The sequence below is a fragment of the Homalodisca vitripennis genome, chromosome 1 (assembly GCF_021130785.1).
Source record: "Homalodisca vitripennis isolate AUS2020 chromosome 1, UT_GWSS_2.1, whole genome shotgun sequence".
Classification (NCBI taxonomy): Eukaryota; Metazoa; Arthropoda; class Insecta; order Hemiptera; family Cicadellidae; genus Homalodisca; species Homalodisca vitripennis.
The window spans coordinates 160,619,152-160,640,553 of NC_060207.1; the positions used below are offsets into that span (position 1 = coordinate 160,619,152).

Sequence of the window (21,402 nt, forward strand, 5' to 3'; positions counted from 1 at the left end):
GTCTAGAAAAATTGGATGAGCTGTCATTTAAGTCTAGTTTGTGCTGGACTGTATGTTGTGTTTTACTAGTGTCATTATAGTGACTGTAGGATGGCCTATTAATTGGGAAAACAACTTTATAATCTTGAGAATCTTGGCCTGATGAAGATGATGAAGATAACAAAACAGTTTCTGCCAATTTGCTATATGGCTCTGTATCTGTATCTAAGAACATTGCAGAGGAATAATCTGCTTCATCTTCAAATTCATGTCCTATGTAATTGTTAAAAGTTGTACTATCGTCACTTTGTATTTCTGGTATATCTTTGACATATTCATTTACATCTTCATTCATTTCACAAGAAATAATAGAGTCCTCATCACTTAAATTCTCTTGAACATTTGACTTTTTGGTAAGTTTTGGCACAGATTCAACACTAACAGTGTTAAAACTATCAAGGGAATCAACTTGAGACAGTGAATCGTCAATAACTTCACTATTTATTATATTAGATCTCATTCCAAAAATATTGTCTGAGAATAAACTTGCTTCCTCTTCTTTAGATGTCTTAATGTTGTATTCCCAAAAATAATTTTCATTTTCTGATAATAAATCATTTACACTGTTAGAAATAACAAGTTTTGAACTTTCCTCGAGATAGTCAATTTGATCTATGCCCTGACTGTTATCAGAAATAACTTGGTTGTGGTTTATTGCATTTGTTCCTGAGGGAAAATTACCTTCATTAATCTTACTCAATAAATGTGTATTCTTTGTGTTGTCTTCTAACAGTATAGTATTCAGATAATGGTAATCAGTCTCTTTATTTCCTGTCTTTGTAAACTCTTTCTCAGTATCATATATGAAAGTTTCTTTTGTTATATTTTCTTTCATCACACCAATTTCAATCTCGCTTACAGAATTGTCATTCATGTGACTGCCATTGAATATAACTTTGGATTCTGGTAAAGAATCATCATCATTGGACACTATTTGATCTTCCTGAACATCAACAATTACACATGTATTCACATAATTTATCTGATTAACACAACCTCCAAGGAGGAACTTATGTGAATCACTGTCTGTGGAGATTTCAAATCTAGTATTTTTCTTACTATTAGCCGTGTTTTCATCATTCATGATCACAGTTGCTAGGCCTGCAGGTATAATGTGGTTTTCTGTCAGGCTTTCTAAACACATATGGTGTGAATCAATATTATCTGACGAAACATTAATAATTTGACTTATTTTCAAATTTTCAGATTCGAAATGTTCTTCCAAAGAATCTACTGTATTTTTAAATGAAAGCTTGTTATCAACACTACATTCACTCTGTGAATCCAAAGTTTGTGATGGTACAGATTTTGCCTTAGTTGCATTATTTTCATGGTCAATATAATTTCCTTCTGCTGTGTTTTCATTATTCATCATGATCTCAGTTGCTAGGCCTGCAGATATAATGTGGTTTTCTGTTGGACTTTCTAAATACATTTGGTGTGAATCAATATTATCTGATGGAAAATTAATAATTTGACTAATTTTCAAATTTTCAGATTCGAAATGTTCTTCCAAAGAATCTACTGTATCTTTAAATGAACGCCTGTTATCAACACTACCTTCACTCTGTGAATCCAAAGTTTGTGATGGTACAGATTTTACCTTATTTGCATTATTTTCATGGTCAATATGTTTTTCTTCTGCTGTGTTTTCATAATCCTCCAAATATTTTTTATAAACATCTTCCTTGCTTTTTACATTGTATAGTACATCAAAGTTTACTGCCTCAATGCCACTGTCAAGACCCCCAAGTTGTTTACAGTTTTCTGAGTAATAATCAACCTCAAGTTCACGATTACAGTCATTATTTGATTTTATAATTTCTGACAATTTTCTTTCTTCCTTATGATATAATTTTTCAACAATGGTAACATCATCTTCTTTGTGAATATAAGCTGAATCACTTTCTGTGAAATTAATTTCCAATTTATGTTCAGATGAATAATCTGTATTATGATCAATGCCATACCTACAGCCCAAATTATCTGTTCCTGTAAAATCAATTAAAACTTCTTGTTTAGATTGCTTATCTTCATACAGAACACCTGATTTGTCTAAACACTTTTCACTATATTCACTTAACGCATAGTTTTCAAAAGTTTCCTCATTACCTTCAATAAAAAAATTTTGTCTTCCCAATTCCTTGGCTGGAACTAAGCTTTTTAGTTTGTTAATTATCAATTCCATTAAGTAAGTACCAACTGAAGAACTTTCATCTTCACAAAAATCTTTGGAAGCACTTTCAAACTCAACTTCTGTAATTCTAGTGGATCCATCACAAAAACAAACTGACTTTTCAACATGTTCACTTCCGATCAAGGTGTCATTTTCAAAAGTATCATCTGATACTGAAAGTTCATTACATAGTTTGACATCATATTTTTTTTCTATATAACTTTTAAAAAATGTATCATTTTGTAAAGCAATATTACTTGATTCTATGGGACTACCTGCTCTCAAAATTTTGTTAGAAGTGACTGTTACAATGTCATCTAGTATATTGTTCTCTTGAAAACTGGATTCATCATTTTCATCACACATCAATATATCAGAGCACTGTCTATATGCTCCTAAAGTTAGTTTATCTTTTGAAACAAGCTGAGTGCATTTATTCAAATGTATCTGTAATTCTTCATGAGGTACTTCAATGTCAATGTTTTCATTTTTATCATCTACGGTAGTGGTATCTTGCATAGCATCTGCCATCCATCTATCTTCAAATGTCTGCAGAGAAGATTCAGTTTCGCCAAGCAAGTTTTTTTCTTGGGAGCTCCAAAAATTCTGATTAAAGAACACATTACAATGAGAATATTTCTCACTCAGTGTGGACCCAGAAACAAACGTACATCTTTCTCTATTTATCTTCCAATTATTTTCTTCTCTCTCAATACAACAATCTTCTTCAAACATACTGTTGTATGAATACTCATCACTAAACTCATCATTGTGTACTTCTGCAACGATTTCATTGTCCTCAATGTTTGCTGAGTTTGTGCTGTTGCCATTTTGAGTAGCTTGTTTCCTATTGTTAAGTGAATCATTGATCAACACAAAATCCTCAGAGTTCTTAGTGTCATACATAATACTGTCCGGTACAGTTTCCTTTAAATTTATTTTGGCTTGAATATTTTCTTTAAATACTACACGTTCTCTGTCATCTCCTTCTTCACTATCGCTGTCACTTAAAATGACTATCCATGGTCTACAGGCATCATCAGCAGTTTCAGTTGTATGATTTAATTCTGTAATTTTGCCTGATACAAAGCTAGGACTGTGCAGGATGGTGTCTAATCTAATGGGAAAATTCATATCATTCTCATGGTAATACTCATCTTCATTCTCTTCACCATCTAGGATAACAAGTTGTGGCGACTGAGAGCAAGCTACAATTGACTTCTCTAAATGAACTTCTTCATATTTTTTGAACTCAGTATCTTGTTTACCACCAATCCTCAAGGTGGCTTCAGCATTGATTTCATCTTTTCCAGGGGAATTTTGTTCTTCAAAATATCTTTTTTTTGCTATCCTCATATTTTGTAGTTTTAATTTTAATTCTTCAATCAACAAAGTATAGCGTGTAGTTCTTTGGTTTGAAGGATCTATTACTGTCTCATTTTTGATTTCGTTGTTAACAATATCACAAACATCCTTTTTCCCAAAATGGAAACACTTTGCTTCTCCTTGATGAGAGTCTGATATAATTTTAGTTGGCGTCTGAAGTATCTTGACCACACAGGGGTGGGATTGGCAAGGGTTGGGATAGTGGAAAACCACGTCATCTTGCAGAGAAGATGGGCCATTACCAATACCACAGGCATCTAGACAGAACAACACTCAATGTCTAAGCATGTGCAATCTGCAAAGCATTTACTACACAATTCTAAGTAAAAAGGCAGAGTTGATGTATTAATTTAATACTTCAGAGTCAATTCTATAAAACTATTTTGAAATTTTAAATAAAAATTTAAAAATAATCAAAAAGCATGTCATGTATAATTTTAAAGATTAAATGGTTCATGCTAGAATCATTGCAAAAATATTACTTCTGGCTGTCATGTGCCTCAAGCAGCCTATACTATTTCCTCTACACATTAACATTGTTCGTGGGAAATTAGTAGTCTATCCAGGATCTAACAAATATTGGCTATGTATCACCTACAGTTCACATATGCTACTTGAGAAACAGTAAGAGCCCTCAATTTTCCATGTTGGTGTGAACGTGTAAACAAAAAATTGTAATAGATATTTATTTATGCAGAAATAGTTTTAAAAATCTACTTCAACTTTTTTTGATCTTTCAATATTTTAAAATTTGTATTGGTGTTGAAGATGTTTGAATTAATCATATACTGAGGATTTTGTGAGGTTCCAATTAGCAAGACTCTTATGAAGTTATATTATCTCCTTCGGAATTTTAAATAATTCTACTGAACAAACAGCATTAATAATAGTTTATTTCTAATACTAATGAACAATTTATTACAAATTTACCGTTAATAGTTTTCAAATTTTAAATTACCTATTACATTTCATATATAAACAAAACAAGTTTTCTTTATTGTACTTCCAAACAGATTTTAAATCTTCTAAACAATTTTTGTACAAAAAAAAATCAAAATAAAATATTATAACTATTCAAAGTGATTGTTTTCTGTACAAAAAAATGAATACTACTGCTGTATGTAGAGTATTCCCGCCAGTTTCTAGTGAAACCGGTTTACGCAGTAAAGACACTTCTTGTTCACTGAATGTTAGCATTAGCCGACAGTTTCTATATGGGAAACTATGCACATAAAATATAAAGAAAATCCACACATTTCAAGCCCCTGTTGTACTCTCTTATAATGTATTCTAAATGCAAAAGCAAACTACTTTTTCTTGCTATTAATATTTTTATAAAAATTATAGATTGAAATTAAACTACAAAATAATTATAAAAACCCTGTTATCGAAAATGACATTGTACAAAATAACACTAATAAATATAAGTAATCGAGAAATGATTAACCAATCAATTAACACTGGAGGGAACTAATCAATTATTACTATTATTTTATAATCGTACGACTACAATTATTGGAATTAATACATCATCTTGCCACTAAAAGCTAAGCAATCAACTAAAACACAAATGTTACAACTAAAAATACAGTAATTACCTTTATTGGCCTGTTGGTTGCGGCCAAGTGAGTTGGAACGGCTCAGCTGGTTGACAGATTCTGTACATGCACACACAGTGACAGACACAACATGCTTGGTGACAACTACAACAGTTGAGCTGATACTCTGTTTTTGTATATCATTTTTAAATGTAAAATGACTCATGTGTAAGAAACATTTATGTAATTTTTTGGATATACTTAAGTAATTTATGATTAAACTAATTTTCAGTACCACTTAAATAATTTATGATAATTCTTTTTCATTATACTTAAATATTATATGATTAAATATTTAATCACATAGTTTTTATATTGTATATTATTGTATTGTATATGATTTTACATTTCTTGAATGCCAATACAGATTGAAATTGGATATATACCTATATTTTTATCAATCTAAATTTCAGTAATTGACATACACTCATACAATGTGTATCTGGATACTTCAATATGCCATATTGACTGTATCAAAGACCAGCTTGAGTTGCTCCCAGCTTGTGCCAGAATCCCTCTAAAGTGATTGTGCTTGTATATATGTTGACGGATTTCGTTGAGAAAAGTACAGTTGGAATTTTTTCACTTTGGAACATTTTTTGTTTGAAATCATGATTACGATGAACTGCAGAAGTATGTGAACATCAACAATAGTCAATAGGCTTCTGTCACCTAATTGGAGTTATAGCATAATGAGTAAAAAAAGCAATGTTTCTTACTTACCGGCATTTATCTGTAGACTATTTATGTTAGTAAATTGCTTTAATAAACTCTAGTGTTTTTATACTAGTTTTGTTTATAAAAGTCTACTATAGACGTCTGCAAAACTTAACTATTACATCAAAAAGTAATTGAATTGAAACAGCCTAGAGTGGACAACATGGTCACAGTCGTACACACAGTACTAACACAGAAATTGTAACGGACTATACTAATGTGGGTTGTGACAGGTTACACTAGCTATTATATAAACTGTTCAAGTGAAAAATATCAATTGTGTGTTTGTTTGTATCAGCTCAACTTATGTGAGAAATTTAACATAAATTACCATGCAAAAAAACTTAAATAGAAAACATTTAAAATCATTTTACTGGTTTCACAAAAATGTGAAGTAACATATTTTTACACAAACTTTACTATGTATACGATGTTAATACAAAACTGGTTAAAATAATGATAAATTCCTATTTCAACTATACCTTAACCCTTTGAGTGCCACAGCATTGCTAATTTTGACGGTACAAAAAGTGCACAAAGTGCCAGCGTCGTCAATTTTGACGTTTCATAACTTTTTATAAGTACTGAAATTTTTTATATTTTTATAAATCAAATTTAATTTGTAACGATATGTATTATATTTTGCATTTAAAAAAAAAAAAAAAAAAAAAAAAAAAAAAAAAAAAAAAAAAAAAAAGAAGATGGAAATCTGTTTGGTAGTTATTTAACAACAGCTTTTTTCCCAAAAGCTTACAAATATGCTAAAAACAGCGTGGCACTTTATGCATATGCCTTCGGAAAATACCCGTGGCACTCAAAGGGTTAATAATATTACTATTATAGAAGGAAAAAATACTTTTTTAATATCTTTCTGGAGCTTCTCAATAAATATCAAGACAAATGTGAATCTAAACACGTGTAGTATTTTGAAATGTCAGCCATTATTATGTTGTGTAGTAAGTAAACATTATACAAAATTTAAAAATTATGTTGGTTTATGTGGTGATAAAAGTTTAGCCATAATATCGTCTACAAAGAGTGGCCTACCAATGTACCAAAAGGTGACCATAGGAAATCATATGCTACTTGCCAGTCAGTGCTAAAAATCTAATATTTAATATGTATTATTTTACAATTTAATTTTCAAGATCTTTAACTGTTAACTCACGTAGAGCTTTGTTGTATCAGAGCAACTGTATTGGACCAATACTCAATTATCGATATAAATATCTATACACTTTATGATTTAAATAAAATTTGGAGTCAAACTAGAATAATATTTTTCTTTTACTGATTATTAATATATGAAAATAAAGTATTACAATTTTGTAATTATCATACAATACAAAAATACATTTACAAATTAACTATTGGTTGAATTTATAACCAAATTAGTTTCTAACACCTTCTTTAAATATAATGTTAACCAACAACATACTTATGAGTGAATTCTTGTGTTTTTTTTTTTCCTTCATCTATCCCAAAATTGTTAGTCAATGATGGATCTAAAGTACTAGAGCATTGGTCATAGAACGATTTAACTGACAACCCTTTCATGTCTATAAAGAAAAGGTTCAAACTGGCACTTTTGTAAAATTTACATTATTAATATTTTTATTAATTCCACAATTACTACAGAAATTGTACATTATCAGAAAAGCCCCCTCAAGACTTTTACTTGCAATTTGGAAGTCAGTCACTTGAAGAAACTATAAATTTCCCAAAAAACTGTTACAGGTAGGGCAACTCGATATTTCAGTACAGTGTAAGTTAGACTACTCTTTTACTCATGCTTAAAAACTTTTACTACTCAAATGTTTAGAAATGTTTTACTCTCAATGCATTTCACTCCAAACAATATATTATCACTTTTTTCTGGTTTAATATTCAAGAGTCTGTTGGCAAACTTCCAATTATATAACATATTGCAGTTCATGTATTAAATGCTACCATTATATTGACAGATGTCATTTAGTTTTAATATAAAAAAATTACATGCAAGTGCATTATTATAAATATTTTTGTTGTATTATTTAGTACATTTTATTGTTCAACAAAACATTTTTGAGATTGAAAATCTAATTTACATTTTATTTTAATTTGTACATTTCATAATTTGTTTGTACAGTGATAGTCAATATGATTGGCCAATTTAAAGACTTAAAATGTTTTCAATAAACTAGAATTAATACTTAGGCACTGTTGCCTCAATTATCAACCTTTTAGCATACATTGACCTCTACAACCACACAAATAGACAAACTACATAAAAAGATCCCAATTCAAGTATTGAAGAAAACCTCCACAATATACAATTAATACAAAGAGGACAAAGTTAACTCTTAGCTCTTATCAATCATCTTACCTCTTTCTGGATAGCGTGAGGATTTGGACCGTTGCATTTGGGCAGGTGGTATATCAGTTTCCAGGGAGTCCCCTTCTATAAGCGCACATGCAAACAAGGCTAGTATACACAACAGTTGTTGCACTTTTATCTGTGCAGATCTAAACATCTGGTTTCAAGCAGTTGCTCATTATATAAATATATAAATGCTACTTGGTACCAATCTTGGCTTATTTTTTTTAAAAGATTAACATAGTTTAAAGACAAACAAAAAAACAAAAGTTATACAAATTTAATATTAATATTCTGAATGGTACATGCTTTGATATAAGCATTAAACATTTAAAACACAATAAAATATTATTGTAAAGAAAAAAATCAGATAATTTTGAAATGATTAAACATTCAGCAGTCATTTCTCAGAAATTTTTACTTAATCTAGAACAGATTACTTTCCAATGCCAATTCTCGTTTCACGATGTTAATCTATACACACAAATTTTACTACAGTCGTACATTTGGTACTCATTCTCGACTTCATTTTTTAACTTATTACTTTATTCAAAAGTTAATTATTTTAAAGTATTGATGTTATAACACTCTGGATTCCAAGTTCCTGACAGTCACTCTCACTAGACACTGAGAGAGTTGGTTGAGTCATTAGCAAAATATAAATGCTACCGTTTTCACCAGTTTTGTATATTCAAAACCATTTTGCACAAGCATGTTGGGTAGAGGTAGCAGGTATGTGTTGGTGTATTGAGTCACATAGAAATAGTTATGCAACAAACCTCACAGCACAAAAACCTTTCAATATTATCCATCTTTATTCAGTGTAAATTAATTTATACTGATGTTAGGTGCATACATTTACTTGTCATTAAGTTTGTTTAAATGTAATAAAAATATTTTAAAACAATATTGAACAAAAAAATAATTTATTTTTTCATAAATAAAAACCATTGAAATTTTCATAAATACACACCAATCACAGAGATAACATTCTACTTCGCTGAACAGTTATTCTTTTAAAACTCTCTTTACATATTATGCTACATTTTATCAACCTAAATCCCATGTGACAGGACAACCGTTCCGATTGTGGTGTTGGGACAGTAAAGAATCCAAGCATTCATACAGTAGCGCTTAAATAAATCATGCAAACATAGAAAAGATACCATGCATGTCTTCATGCAGAAAAACAATTTAACACCATGGTACATGCTTTAACATACAAAGATAGCGAGATACAATACCTTGACAATGTAAAATACAAGTGTTCATATCAAAATATACCACAGTTCAAATAACTAATAATGAAATAACAAACATTCTTCATTCAATAATAATATGATAGAAAAACTGTTGAATTTATATAAAAATGTATTTAATAAATTAACATGATTTTAAGGAAAATAAAATGATGTGTTACTTACCATCACTAAGAACAACTTCAGCTTGGCTAGGCCGGGGTACTTGCTTCGTCTCTATTCGTAGCACTCGGGGCTCTGTCAACACCACCACATCATTCATAGCAAGCATAAGCATAACCAATAAAACAATGATTCTCAATATTCTAATTATTTATGACAGGTGCACTCATACTGACACAAATATCAAATCCTAGCATACGAGATGATGGGGGTAAATCCCATACAGGACAGGATTATACTCAACTTGAGATATTATATATACAGGGTGTCCCATGAAGAAACGGAGAAACTGTCAGGACTTGTTCTTACGGTGAAAATAATAAAAAAAGTTAATATACACATAGGTCCAGAAACGTTTAGTTAGCGAGCTATACAGGGTGAAAGATTTCGCCCAGATTTCAGTGCCACCGTTAAAAAGGAGCCCTATTAAATTATTTTGGGCGTTACCCAGGAAGTAAAATTTAATGTATATTATGCAAATTGAACTGAAAAATTGAATAAAATTGGTACCAGACCTCTAGCTGCAGTAATTTTTAAGATATCTGAAGAAATACGCAAAATTCGGTGTCCAAAAACAAGTTTCATTTAGATTTCAAGTAGATTAACTTTGTTAAATGTGTAACAAACACGTAAAATTCTGTAACAAAACTTGTAAAGAATGAATTTCTTAAGATAATGATGTAAATAAGCCAATAAAAATTATACGTAAACTTTAAGAAAATCAATTTTTAATTAAATAAATAACGTACGAAGAATAGACAAAATCGGTTACACTTTTTTTCTTACTGAATGTACATCCTAATATTTGGAGAAAACATGTTAATTAATGAAAATAATTATGTATAGATTTTATTTATAGAAACATTCTTCTATTTTTTCTAATGAACTACATACTAGTAAAAAAACTTTAGTGTCATAAAATCTGAAACTTAACAATAATTGCGAATTAATTTACGTTATTCTACAACTTTTGTAACAAAAATATTATTTTCATAGGTTGGCAGTACTAACAGCTGTTCAACAATCACAATTACGAACTTTTTTTGAATATTTTATATTGAAGTGTCATACAGATAAGTTAAGTGTAAATATTGATATAGTATAAAAGTTAATATGCCGTTTCAATTTTCTAATGAAGAATATGCCGACATAATGTTCTGTTACGGATATGCTAACGGAAATGCGGAAGCTGCTCGACGTGAATATCAGGAAAGATTTCCTGCAAGGCGGATTCCGAATGCAAAAACCTTTTCTTCAGTGTTTCAGTTTTTAAGAACGAATGGATCATTTCCAACAATTTCGTTTTCGGTTGAACATCATCGCGTTAACGATGAATTTCAACTGATTCAACATATTCATCGTAGCCCGGGTACTAGTACGAGGCGAATTGCGTATCGCACTGGTTTATCGAGAAACAAAGTGTGGCGCATCTTGCGTAAAGAGAGACTTCATCCTTTTCACCTGCAAAAGGTACAACATTTGCTGCCGACAGATTACCCTTTACGGTTAAACTTTTCTCATTGGCTTCTAGACAATGCTGATAAGGTGAATTCAATTTTATTTACTGATGAAGCAACTTTCACAAGAAACGGGTCCTTCAATTGTAGAAATAGTCATTTATGGAGCGAAGAAAATCCACATGGTACCGTAGAAACCTTTTTCCAACACAGATTTCACATTAATGTTTGGTGTGCCGTTATTGATGACAAAATTCTAGGACCATTCGTTTTTGAAGGAAACCTTACAGGAAATATGTACGAACAATTTCTGAAAAATGATTTACCAGCTCTTTTGGAACATATCCCTTTACAAAAAAGATTAAAAATGATTTTCCAACACGATGGTGCAACTCCTCATTTTTCTCTAGTAGCTAGAAATCATTTGAATGCTAATTTCTTGAACTGGATTGGGCGTGGTGGACCAATCAACTGGCCACCACGATCGCCTGACTTATCGCCTCTTGACTACTTCTTATGGGGACATATCAAAGCTATGGTGTATAAACGTAAAGTTGATACCAAGGAAGAATTACTCATTAGAATTCGCAACGCATTTGACAGTATAAGAAACAATCCAGATGTAATTCGCAGAGCCACCACATATATTTTACGTCGAGCAGAGTGCTGTGTGCATTGTGAAGGAGGGAATTTCGAACAGTTACTAAACTAAGGTTAGTTATTTTGTTAGCATTTATTTTTGTTGCAATAGTAAGTGAAAATAAAAGTTTATAAAAACATGTACGTTCAGCAAGAAAAAAAGTGTAACCGATTTTGTCTATTCTTCGTACGTTATTTATTTAATTGAAAATTGATTTTCTTATTGTTTACGTATAATTTTTATTGGCTTATTTTACATCATTATCTTAAGAAATTAATTCTTTACAAGTTTTGTTAAAGAATTTTACGTGTTTGTTACACATTTAACAAAGTTAATCTACTTGAAACCTAAATGAAACTTGTTTTTGGACACCGAATTTTGAGTATTTCTTCAGATATCTTAAAAATTACTGCAGCTAGAGGTCTGGTACCAATTTTATTCAATTTGCATAATATACATTAAATTTTACGTCCTGGGTAACGCCCAAAATAATTTAATAGGGCTCCCTTTTAACGGTGGCACTGAAATTTGGGCGAAACCTTTCAACCTGTATAGCTCGCTAACTAAGCGTTTCTGGACCTATGTGTATATGAACTTTTTTCGTTATTTTCACCGTAAGAACAAGTCCTGACAGTTTCTCCGTTTCTTCATGGGACACCCTGTATAAAACCCAGGTATTTAGGGAATGCTGAAGAAAGAATCTTGGAACACGATTATTGACGTGTAGAAATTTCAGAACTGTTCATCCATCTAAATTGAAAAAATGTTTGATCAAACATTGATTTATTACGCAAATGTAACTATATTTTGTGAAGCAAAACAAAAATTGTTACATTACATACTTACAGATCTTAAGGATAACAGTACATGAAAGAAATCTCTGGGTCACTATATACTTTTAATACACATAATTTTAGACAGACTAACTCTTTCATTGCCAGCAACTAACTTTCTGGATGTTTATCAAAAGGTTATATATTAAAAGTGACATTAGTAATTATTTAAACTAATCATCATATTGAACACTTTGTACCCTGGGCCCTTAATACATGTTTCGGTGTGGCTCCCTGGGGTTTTATGATGCTTTTAAAAAATTCTGTGTTATTACAGTAATTATGTTATAAACTCATACTATATATCTTTTTAAAGATAGAGATACATACTTTTTTAAATATATACAAATATAAAGTTTATTTTCAAAATAAAATTATTACATAACACTGAATGTTATGTAAAAAATAAAAAAAGGTTTTTGCTACATAGCTTGTTAGTTCAGGTAGTTCGCCTTAGTGTGGTAATTTTTAAAGCACAATGGTCTGAATCAAATGCAGGATCTCGCACATTTTCGTTTAGATCGTTCATAAAATCAATATTTGGTCCCAGGTGTGTATTAAAATCATCGTCACTTTCCGACTCGGAGTCAAACAAAAGATCGCGAATTGCATCACTTTTGATTTCATCACCCATATTAATTAAACTGGAAAATAATAAGTAAAGAATACAAAAGAAAATCAACGGAAAGTCGAGAAGAAAGAACAAAGCAAGTGTAAATACAAAACAAAACACAAGGATAACCTCACATTGCTTGCATTTGCCTTTACTTCATTCAGTAAGAAACTAAAGTTCTGATTATTTACAAACAGTTAAATTCACATTAAATTTAGAATACATTATAATAACATTTGCATCAGTATTTGTACGCAAGATTTGTAGAAAACTTAGTAAGACTCACAACAACACATAACGTGAAACACTACAAAGCAAACTGACAGTACAGACGATCAGCCGCGGCGCCTACGATCAGCTGTCTAGACTCGCTTGTAGTACGACGAAACATATACGTATTTCATTAATAAAACATGACCCAGGGATCTCAAAACCAACAAATACGAACTTAGACAACCAATGAACATAATAAAAATGTTTGAATCCAAAAATAAGATGACTGAGCTAAATAATACAATTAAATAACATGGCCCGAGCTATACTCGGGCGCCGGTAACAGGCGCTGCCGACGCGGCCCGACCTATACTCAGGCTCAGGGTACAAAGTGTTAAGAATATGTAAATTTATAGTTTTATAATATCATTTTATTAGCAACCAAGTTAGTTCTTGTGTTGCAACTGTACTACAGTGAGAGTAGCAATGTCAGTTGGTATTTGTTTTTGTGTTTTTTATAAACAATGAAAAGATTTCCATCTCCTGTGAGTGTTCTGAGGAAACTATTAGAAAGCTAAGATCGTCAATCCTCTTAAATATTTGGAGTTTTGACCGTTGTAAAAATATTAATTTTGAATAAATTATGCTTGGTCAATGTTTGGTACTGTAGACATTAGACAAGAATACAGGTCCATTTCTTGAAATTTATAAATGCTCAAGACTGAATTATTTGTACGTCCAAAATTACCAATTATGTATATGTAATTTCCATATCTCTAATTAGATTTAAATCATTTGCATTACTCCATAAAACCACTCATACGTATTGTTTAAAAATGTATCTCTATATTGCTTATTATTGGTTCAGAAATGTATTGTATGTCAACTAATGAATTTGGCAGAAACACTGAATTAGATTTTCAATGTTGTTTACCACATACTATGAATGGAGTGTACAGTCAAAGGAGGTCAAACACAACAAACCTCCAAACAAAAGATTACAGAATTTTAAGTTGTAAAGTAAAACATTTTAATACTGTTCGTAACTAATTTAAAATTTTTAAAAAATTCAATAATGTTGTAAATTTTAATTTGTGAGGCCTTTTGCAATAGACAAGAAAAGCATCATCAGACCTACATAATTGAATACAAAATAAAAATGGGTTGCTGTATTAAAATAAAAATAAAACCCATAACATTATTGCATTTTTTTATTTGAAATCAATGAAGAAGTAAATCCAACAAAAAAAGAGCATCTACAATCTACAGTTTCTAATTGTAATTTCCTTTAGGAAAAATGAAACAAAGCGAATTCTGGCTGTTTATGGTCATGTATATGAATAAAAATATAAAACTACACAATGTTTAACTACGGATTACTGAAAGTTTGAGGATGTCTTCGATGAAAGACCTTGTATGGGAAATATAATCATAGTAAACAAATTTCCTGACAGTGAAAAAAGATTGAAAAAAAATATAAACTGTAGAACCTTTGTGTGTGCTTCACCTTTTACTTACAGCTCCTTAAAGCTCACCCAATGTTAAAGGCACCACAAACTTTCTTTAGCACTAACAATGACATAAAAAAATGTAAATGTCCAAGTAAAGTGACAATTCCTTTTTATTTAATAATCTTACCATTACCTTTTAATGAGTTAAATAAATTACGAAGTGTCTCTACTTCTCAATATTTTCCTACAGACAAAAGTCCTGTCATTTAATGCCCAAGGATTTTTCGTAGACATACCATAGCATCCTTCGGCCTCACCACTTGTGATTTTTATTCTAGACAGGTATTATTTCCTCATAAGTCCTTCAATTTGTTTGTTTCTTTCATGAAGTTATTCATTTAGTAAATTCCAACCTAACTCAACAAGGATAACTACAGACCGTCACGACTCTCCTCCTCAGTTTCACTGGCTGGCGACTTGATGCCGGTGGGTGGTAAGGCAGCAGATGATGATAATGCTTCACTCTCACTCTGGTCCTCATCATCTAAACAAAACAATACGACATTACAAAAAATGTATGTATTGTTGATCAAACCAAGTGATACAAACTCGTCTTGTAAAATAGTGTTACTTACATCATCTGTGTTTCTGCATTTTTTGATAGAATTATGTAATGTACATACATACTGTAAAGTATTTTATGAACTAGACATAATTACTAAATTTTAAATTCATAAAAAACGGATTTAGAATGCAAAATACAAAAAAATAGTTAACTTTGAGTGTTAACGTCCAAAAATACAATCGTACCCTTACTATTTGCTGCAATTTTTGGAATTTGGTAATATTTTTATGATTAACAATATTAGTAGTTTTAGAGCTTGTCTTACCTCTTCTCATATATTTCTTTGTGTAATCTTGACATCTGTTAGTATTTTTCTCACTTTGATATTACAATAATTAAAAAGTTATTGTTCCATAGCACCTAGTTCATCAATATTGAGACAAAAATTTTAATCTACGAATACAATCACTCACTTATATTACTCCCAAATTCCTTTCTGCATATTATTACAGCGATTTCTAAAAAACCATTAACATTCTTTACTGAATTCTGTTATTAACATTCAATGTATTTCCCTTCTGAAGTCATATAACAACTCCAACGCTCTAACCAGTGTTTAAAACATTCACTAAAGCCCTTCTCTGAGAGTCTGTTTAGTACACCAAGTCACTGTCTAACTAAAAATGGTATCCCAAAAGCTCCTTCTTTCTTAATCTTTGTGAAGAGGTAGAAGTTACAGAGAGGCATATCTGGTGAATACAATGGATGGAGCATGATTTCAATGCCTAGATCTAACTTCACTCGATGAGCATTACTTTATTCTGATGTAGAGTTAATTAACCTTATTGTAGATTATGTCTACAAATAATCTATAATATGCATAATGTCAGCGATCTTTCCTGTTGTCTGTCAGTGATCTTCAGCAGCACGACACATTTTCAAGACTTTCTTGTATCTCTATTAACTGTAGATTCCACTCAAAAATATGTGTCTAGGTTATAGGTCTAGGCTTGCGATTTCTGGCACATCACTAATATAATGGTGGGAGTTAAAAGTGTTAATAGTCATTCATTTTTAAAAAACTAGAAAAACTTTGTGTAAGCGCCATTCTTTAACTATCAGTACTGGAGTAGAAAATAACCCTTTAGAATATAGTGATAATACGTTTATCAAATTAAATGAACTGGGAAGTATTTACACTGTGCAGTGAAAGACAACTCTTCTTACATCTATGGTAGTAATTGGTGGGTCAGGTTTCTGTTGTGTCTGAGAAGCTGTTGTTGAAGTGTGTCTAACGGTCTGTTGCTTAGCATACTTTTTATTTCAGTTCAATTAAATTCAATTTAATATTCCTTTATTCATTTAGTACAATGTTTGTTCACTGAATGATGTCATAATATTAGCCTAAACTAAAACATAAAACTGACTATTGTTTTCAATAACACATTAAATATATTAATTAAACTAAAGTTAATAGTAATAAAACTATCAACAGTAAAAAAGTCAGTATCTCATGATTTAATAGACCAATTTACTTATCTTATAGTTAAATGTTACACTAGTGTATTCAGTGCAGTTAGTCTACACAAGCTACAATGGCTACACAACATTTCTGATAAGAATAGATGAGTTGTTTTGATATTAATCATAGACAGTTGCCAGATTTGTAAATAAATTTTTGTCATTTAATACACAAGTTTGTCTTTCTACTGTACTCAATATCTTATAAAAGAAGCTAGATGACTGTCAATTCTTACACACAAATAATATGTCACTGCAAGAGTATGCATAACACATTAAAGTCAAATTCTATTTGAAACCAACAAACGATTCTTCAGATAGCTTATTATTGTATTTATCATTAGTATATTTTGAAAGCAAAACATTACTAATATGAATCAACGAGTTGTGAAAAACAAACAATAACACATAACAGACATTACTACTATTAATTTCATTATTATCCGATTAAGATAGACATTTAAAATATAGATTTATAATTAATTTTGGCTTAATTTTTATCAAAATTTGAAAACTGTCATGATTTAACAACAACACTTTTTTGATACTAGAGAAGCTATGCTGTATTTAATAGACAATAACTTACAAGAGGATTCTCCTCGCTGTTTTCGGGTGACAACACGCTTGTAATCCTCAAGCTCCTGATCCGAAACAGCGTCAAAGGGGTTCTTGGCATAGGGTGCTTTGTAGACAGTGGCGTTGTGTTGGAACCCTCTTTGTATGATACCCTTGCTGGCTGCTCCTACCAGAATCACTTGGTCTCCTGTCTGACTGATGTTGGCATCCTGACATGGCAAATTATAATTTAAATATATATTGATAACTGCACACAGGATATAGAGTGAAACATGAACTATATGTAGTGAAAAGTTCACTTTTGAGTAATAAAAATATAAGAGGTTCCAAAACTCAATAAATATATGGATGTTAATGGGATTCATCTTTCATAAAGATGTTTCCTTTGCAAACAAGGTAATATCCTTTCATAAAGACAAGGTTTTCATTAACTTAATTTTCAAACTGGAGTTTCAAACTTTCAAACTCTTCTTATATTTGACCTCTTCCGACTGAGCCAAAAAGGGATATTTTAATGCACAACATTGACCACTTTGCCTACCGAGCGACGTAGTGTCTGATGTTTGGTTACATATCACACGCTGTTAAATTATTAGCTTCCAACACCTTAAAGTACTCTTTGCTACTTGATTGAATTTTGTTTTAAAGACTACTCTTCTGTATTTACACCCTCATTATCTTTTGCTCTACAAAAAGCTCTACTCCTTGCAATTGATTGATTGAACAAGTGGTTCAAATACAAAATAACACCTCACTAGAAAGTATATTTCTAAATTTTGGTTTCCAACTTTTTGCAGATAAGTTTGTTGACTATTTCTTTATTGTGTATGTATATTCACCTACGTATTACATACTCATGAGTTATAAAATAAACATGTTTTTAATCTATTTTGACTATGTAAAATTTAAATTTCTTATCGCAAGCTGTATGATATGCTGAGTAGTTTCATTTGATTGGATTTTTTTTTGCGATTATTATTAGTATAAGTAACTCTATTCAGTAATTACAGTTAATAGTAATTAATTTTGTGAAAAATCATTCAACGTTAAATGAAATAAATACATTCAAAGTTATGAACTAAATATAATTTTAGTTGGTGTACATTAATTTGTTAACATTTTGCATTACTAAATTTGCATATCAACTTTCAAGTTAACTGGTCTGTAAGAATTTTATATGAATTCTTTATAGCAATACATGTGTACACACCATACTTTACAGTTTTTATAAGAACAATCAACTTGAATGCCACAATTGACAGATACAAGTATTTATTTGTACTAATACCTTAAATATGTAATTTTTATATCTACAACTTTATAGTTTCTAATGGTATAGTGAGAAATTCACCTGTAATTTTTTTGCCTCTTCCCACGAAACTCCTTCCAATATATGCGACTGTGGACCTGAGGTAATTTTGTCTGCTCTTCTATTCTCCTTAATCTGCCAGTAAACACAAGATCACATGATAAACTGCTTTCAATTATTTATCAACAATATTAAATACGTTATAGGAAACTGGTTATTAGCAACAGTAATTTATTTAAAACATTTGAGGACCACAGGCATTACTTTTTACTTATATAAAAATATAACAAATGAAAACACTTACAGCTTTAGCCCTATAAAATCTAACAACAAATTGTGAAATGTGAAGTGTTATTCTACATGTAATTTTGATATACAGTACATCATGGTTGGTTGGTTACTGCAAGTCCAATGGCATCCAATTCAACGTATTATCGACATTCCATGAAATCATATGTCAATTTAAATAAGAACTTAGACGATTCAAGATGACGAGGGTATCCACATGTCAGCACAGAGGAATATGTGTGAAAATAGGAAATTTGTTGTAATAATCACAAATGGGAGATTTGTTAGATTTTTGTCAAGATTATACGAGATGCGCTCCAATATGTTACATATTCGAACTTCAAACAATACTTCGATGTATTGGCTTGGACATACAGTAGAAAACTTTATTTTTAATGAGTGCTGAAATTGAAACCTAAAACAAACCACATCTCACACTGAAAGTGGGGCGAGCTTTGCTTGATTTAGAGGATGACTTTATACTAAAAAACTACTCACAGTTCTGACCTCGCAATTAAGATATTATTTTTTCACCAAACTGATATTGAATTTAAGTGTTGTCTTTATGTGACTGACAATTTCAAAAGTCTGTGAACACTTTAAGTGTAGTCTGTGTTATTAAAGGTGTAGACACTGCAATACTGTCTTCAAAATGATTTGGCCATTAACCCATTGGCTTATACATATTTTTACTATCAGCTCAACTGGAATTATCCTATTAAAAATGCTAAAAACGTAAGAGTTTTGTTATATTTTTATAAAAAATTTATTTTTCAAGTTATTTGGTTATATTTTATATCTTTTTGGATTAAAATGAAATGGGCTTTAATTATAAATAGATAGTGATATATTTGGTCATAACTTAAAAATAATAATGCTGTACAAACTAAAAAAGTTTAAAAAATTTTTAAAGTAAAAATGTTTTTTTTTTACTCAAATAATATAAAATAAAATACCCCATTGTTGCTTTTATTTTATTTGAAATGTATTTCTCTACCTAGCAATACTAGAATATGTGTATATATATATGCATAGTTTGTCAGAATAAATGTTTTTTCTAAATACTGAAAATTCCAAGAATATTGATTTTTTTCTCTTGTAGTACACTAATATTCTTATAGTAACTAATTATTCATTTAAATTTCAATTAATTGTAGAATTGCAGTTTTTCTTATGTGTTACAACAATATTAATCTAATTTATACTAACATTTGGTTGAAAAAGGAGTTAAAAAAATATTATTTAGATGGCGCTGTACTTGTCAGGGAACGGTTACGTGATCTAAATTTTGAGCCCAGACTAGCTGTCACGGAACCGTTCCATGATACAAGGCTAATGGGTTAACCCCTCAAAAACAACACTGATAAATTTTAGTAGAAAACAGGAACAACTACCAACAATTCCAGAAATCACAGTAGAAAAAATGCAAAACTCCTAGGTCTGACAATTGATGAGGAACTCTCTTGGAACAATCACATACATGACTTATCTAAAAAACTATCGTCCGGAATATATGTGGTGAAGAGGATGATGTGGATAGGAGATCTAGAAACAGCTAAAACAAGATATTATACTGTGATTGAATCACATATAAGGTATGTATTGATCTCATGGGGATCTGAAGGAAACCTTAATAAAATCCTACTCCTCTAGAATAAGGTTGTTAGGGCACTCGCCGGACTAAACAACGTTGACAGCTGCAGGAAAGCTTTCAAAGCCCTAAAGCTTCTAATAGTCCCGGCACTCTATATCCATGCTGTGGTTATGTTTACAAAGGACTTGGACCTTCCTAGGAACGAGGATTTTCACAAATACCATACTAGAAGAGCAAACGACTACAGTCTTCCTGCTTATCACACGTCACAATACAGCAAGAAACCCTCATATATTGGCCGCAAAATTATCAACTCCCTACCAGATCATATAAAAACTGCTCCAATTAAAAAACTAAAGAAAATACTCTGGGAATTTCTAGTAGAACGACCAGTCTACTCAATTAAGGAGTTCCTGGATCAACTGACCTGAAGAAAAATTGAAAGTGTTACACACCAAGAATTCGTCTTTTATTATTTATTGTGACGCCATTTTATTTCTTAATGAAATTACAAATAAAAATGTTTGTCTATTGTCTATAGACAGGTCCCTTGAAAAGCTGTTTCGTGAGTCTTTCCCTTTTGAATGTTGGTTGGGAGGTTTCAATATTTTCGTCTGCCATAAGGTCTCTCTTCGGACAGTAACAGTGT

The 21,402-nt window shown here is 30.8% G+C and overlaps 1 protein-coding gene across 13 annotated transcripts in view; it reads right to left on the minus strand.

Annotated features, from left to right (window-relative positions):
* Positions 1-21,402, minus strand: part of LOC124375219 (protein hu-li tai shao) — a 152,771-nt gene that overhangs the window by 18,042 nt on the left and 113,327 nt on the right. For 7 of the 13 annotated variants that reach the window (XM_046833346.1, XM_046833345.1, XM_046833342.1 and 4 more), the window contains 6 exons: positions 18,914-19,006; positions 17,573-17,771; positions 15,340-15,444; positions 9,697-9,768; positions 8,282-8,356; positions 5,200-5,259 (listed from right to left, as the gene is read on the minus strand). In XM_046833346.1, the coding sequence (XP_046689302.1) occupies positions 5,200-5,259; positions 8,282-8,356; positions 9,697-9,768; positions 15,340-15,444; positions 17,573-17,771; positions 18,914-19,006 (604 nt within the window). The remainder of the gene's footprint in view (positions 1-5,199; positions 5,260-8,281; positions 8,357-9,696; positions 9,769-15,339; positions 15,445-17,572; positions 17,772-18,913; positions 19,007-21,402) is intronic. The other 6 variants (XM_046833354.1, XM_046833352.1, XM_046833351.1 and 3 more) reach the window with 2 other exon arrangements.